General features: G+C 25.1%; 1 protein-coding gene across 1 annotated transcript; it reads left to right on the forward strand.

Moving 5' to 3' along the window:
• Positions 1–329: 329 nt before the first annotated feature.
• Positions 330–4,132, forward strand: LOAG_13005 (hypothetical protein; the record flags this gene model as incomplete). Its single annotated transcript, XM_020448635.1, has 7 exons — positions 330–354; positions 838–1,001; positions 1,244–1,325; positions 1,499–1,650; positions 2,498–2,730; positions 3,213–3,343; positions 3,750–4,132. Coding segments are annotated over 7 exons (1,170 nt in total), but the record flags the coding sequence as incomplete, so codon positions are not given.
• Positions 4,133–4,398: the final 266 nt, after the last annotated feature.

A 4,398-nucleotide genomic window follows, 5' to 3' on the forward strand; every position in this document is an offset into this window, starting at 1 on the left:
ATGAACAATTTTATTATTTAATTAATTAATTAATTAGTTAATTAATTAATGTATTAAATGAAACTACTTTCTTGTTTCTTCGCTTAGCAAGATATTTCCTTTTATAACTGATCATATTTGCGAACCGGATAGCTACTTGTTGGGAAAAACTGGTTTGCTTGTTCAATATATAACTGAAGTGACGGATTTACTTCTTAGTGTTTATTTGTAATAAATATATCAGTTAGCTTAAGTGAAATTTCAAAATCAATTAGGAGAAGAGAATTTGAAATTTCAATTCAATATGTGTTAAATAACAAATAGAACTAACCAATTAATTTCACTTTCATATGCTTTTATTGAAGACATCTTTAGGTAAATTCGTTTTACCTATGGTCTAGTGAGGATTACTTGCGATTTAGTATCTAGAACGAATTATTTGCGATACAGTATCTAGAGTAAATCACTTACAATCTATTATCTGAAACGAACCATTTACGATCTAGTATCTAGAGCAAATCACTTACGATCTAGTATCTGAAACAAACCATTTACGATCTAGTATCTAGAGCAAATCACTTACGACCTAGTATCTAGAGTAAATCACTTGCGATTTAGTATCCAAAGAGAATCACCTACAATTTAATATCTAAAGCGAAACATTGATATGATGTAGTATCTAGAAGGGATTACTGTTTAAACTTAGTAGCCATTCTCAGTTGGAATTTTTGAAATTGTGGAATTATCAAATTTCGAACCATCATTAATACATCTTAAATTAGTTAAATAAACAACGTGCAGATATTTGTTTTAATTTTTAGTGAAATGTTTTAAAAAAAAAAAAAACGAAAATTGCAGAAAGTCCTATTAATCAAGTAGAAGTATTACCAACACATGTCGTAAAATGGGTTTGGGCTGTATACATCTCATTATGTATTCCGGAATTGCAATGTTTCATCGGTTCCATTCATCGAGCTTTCTTCCGGAATGTCAAAAAACCAACATTTGCACAGTTTATTACTGTAAGGATATATTTTCAAATTTAATTTTTAATAGAGAAGAAAGAAAAAATATTTGTTAGCAAAGTTTGGTGGTTGAAAAATTAATCATTTGTTTCTTTCATCGATAAATTTCATTAATATCACTTATCATTTAATCTTGAATAAAGATATCACTCCTTATTCAAACTTTTACATCATATAATCTACACCACTTGCATGTTATCATTCATTTATCAATTTCATTTACATTTTATCATTTGCAGGTTTTTGTCGTAGAAACTTTAAATGCTATTGGTGTTGGTATATTAGTATTTAAAATATTGCCTAATTTGGATGCCATTACTGGTCAGTTTGTTTCAATAATATTTTATTATCATTTAAATTTTATTATCAGTAAATATTTTAAATTTAATTTATTTTTCGTTTATCTGACAAATAATGTATTAGAAAAATTTGCTGTGCAAATAAGGCTATTTTATGGTATTATTAGTAAAAATTAAGCTATTAATTGCTTATAGGAGCAATGCTTACTAATTTTGCATGTTTTATGCCAAGCATTTTGTTGTTATTAAGTCGTCGACCAAATCGTTTGGCTATATTATTTATGGGCGCTGATATTCTTTGCATTATTGTACAAATTGTCGCATTATGGGCGCTTTCGGTAGCAATTGTTATTTTTGATTTGTTATGAAAAAAGATGCAATTTAAATTTTGAAGTTATAAAATTGCAAAATTCAATTTTTAATTAAGTCAAAACTTTGTGTTAATTTGCCAAATATTTACTACTAATAATATTATGATCATAATTATTTAATACAATGCTAAAAATACTATTGTAATTATCATTTCTTTATCAGTTGATATTTTTTTTTTGCTTGATAATTTATATGATAGTAAATGTTGATAAAATAAGCGTCAATTAATTCAAATATATTTAATTCTTATGAAGAAATGAATGAAATAAAAATGAAAGAGGAAATTTTTTAGGAAAGTGATAAGAAGAAAAAAAAACAGGAATATTTTTTGATCTTTGAATCTCAATTTTGAAAATTACAATTATGCAAATTCAACAATTTCCTCTTTATATTCAAATAAAATTGACATGTCACCTGATTTTATAAAAAAAATGAGCGGATCGTTTTAGTTGTTTTATTCATATCAAAACATTGCATATAATACTTTACTGTCATCTCTCCTTAAATAACCTTTTTTTCTCCTTCGTATGATTGATTTGAATAAATTCATATCATCAAGTGATAAGTTATCTAATTATCATTTATACTTTTGAGATTATTGCCCATTTTAATATTAACATTATTTTAATTCTAATATTATTTTACCAAATTTTATCAAACATCACAAAATGATATGTAATTGATATCATTATCATTCATTTCGTCGTTTTTTTTCTTTTTCCATTATTGCAAATAATAATAAAAGAATACAATCTGTTTAAAATTAAAGAAAAAATTATTAAAATTGATTGATTGAATTTGAATAATCATTTAATTTTGCAGGATTTAAATGTATTACTTGAAAAATTTAAATTTATTCTTCCATTATGTTTAATATTAATATCACTTGGTTGGTGGCAAAATTTCGTTCATATTGAAAGTGCCTTGTCACCAATTCGAGCACTAGCACGATTTGCTGTGACATTGAATGAACGACGATCAAAAATTTACATTCTAATCTCGATTTGGAAATGTATCGTCTATTTACTTATGGTATTACTGGTACTTAACAATAAGTAAGTTCTGTTGTATTTTATATTTATAATTCAATTTATCAATTCATCGATTAATTAGGATATCTTTTCGTTGACATTATAATCTAATTAATTTCAAATGTAATCTGATCAATTTTTTATTTTTTAGCATAAATAAAATTTGGAATTAGAAATTGATAAGTAATTAGTTTCAAATTAAAAATGATCTTGTCTATTTTATATGATTAATTATATTTCATGTATTATACTTCATCAATTAAATTCATAATTTTAATAGTTAAATTTTCCGTTTAATCTATATTCACTTAATTAAGTTAATGATACTTTGATGATTATATATGATATATATATATATATATATATACTTTAATAGTTTACATAAAATTAAACTTCAATGCCATCCCTTTTCTCTCCCTTTCTCTCTCTCCTTCTTTCTTCTTCTCTCTCTCTCTTTGACCTCTTCTATCCATTTAATTTTATACGAAAATTTTACAAAATTTCAGTATCACATCAAAAGATCTCTTTGAAAATGATCCATTTGGTGAGAAATTACTTACAATAACTGCCCGACATTTAAATCAAACTCAAATTAACAAATTTTATGATCGAATGGAATTGGAATTGGCTAAGAATGGTTGGTTGATGTCGTAAAATTAGCATTTCTACGATAGTATTTGCATTTGATTATTCCGAAATACCTGAAATTGAAGTATGAAGCAAAAAGTTGTCAGTATTGAGATGATCTCAATCCCGAATTGTCACATATCAATTCAGAAATTGTGATGATCTCAATCCCGAATTATCACATCAGAAATTTGTTTAAGCTCATAAATAAATAGATCGTAGATATTAGAGTAGAAAATTTTGATATGAAAGCTTATGTATAATGTGATAAATCTTTTTTTTTTTTGAACTATAATATGTTCCAAATTTTAATCGATATTATTATCGTTTATCATTGAATTTCTCTTATCATCTTATCAATTAAAGACATTAGAGCAATTAAATCAACAAATTTAATTAAATATTTTATTCTTTAGAGAAGAATGGTGAAGTCCCAACAAAAAATGCTTTAAAATTCATGGGAATGCAAATGACAAAACCATCTTTTGTACTGAAAAATCATGGTAATCGTAATCTAATCAATCAATGGAACAATCATAATTCCCGATCCTTTCCGGATCAAAGCCAATCAATACATCAATCAACTGTCGTGTCACCAGCAACACAATTCTTCCCACCACAAAGAATTAGCAAACATGATGATCATAATGTGACATCTTATTCATTAACAGTTAACAATTTTAAATCAAATGAATCACCTGAGAATCCTATAAAAGAAGAATCTGAAAAGCTTTCTAAAAATCGAAAGAAGCGAACAATCGATGATGACGAATATGAAATACCACCAAATACTTATAATGTATGGATAATAATTTGAACATTTTAAAATATATTTTGACATTATTACAATTTGATACTAATTATTTGCTAATGTTTTAGATAAATTAAGTTTAATTATTTCTCTTCATCTTATAGATAAATTAAGCTAAATTGTATCAATGAATACATTCATAGAATATTTGTTTATCTAATGAAATCAATTATATGAAACTATTTTCATATAATTGATTAATTGATTAATTAATTGATTAAGTTTTTGATTAAGTTTTTTGATTAAGTTTAGTC

Source organism: Loa loa, assembly GCF_000183805.2.
Source record: "Loa loa unplaced genomic scaffold supercont3.315, whole genome shotgun sequence".
NCBI lineage: Eukaryota > Metazoa > Nematoda > Chromadorea > Rhabditida > Onchocercidae > Loa > Loa loa.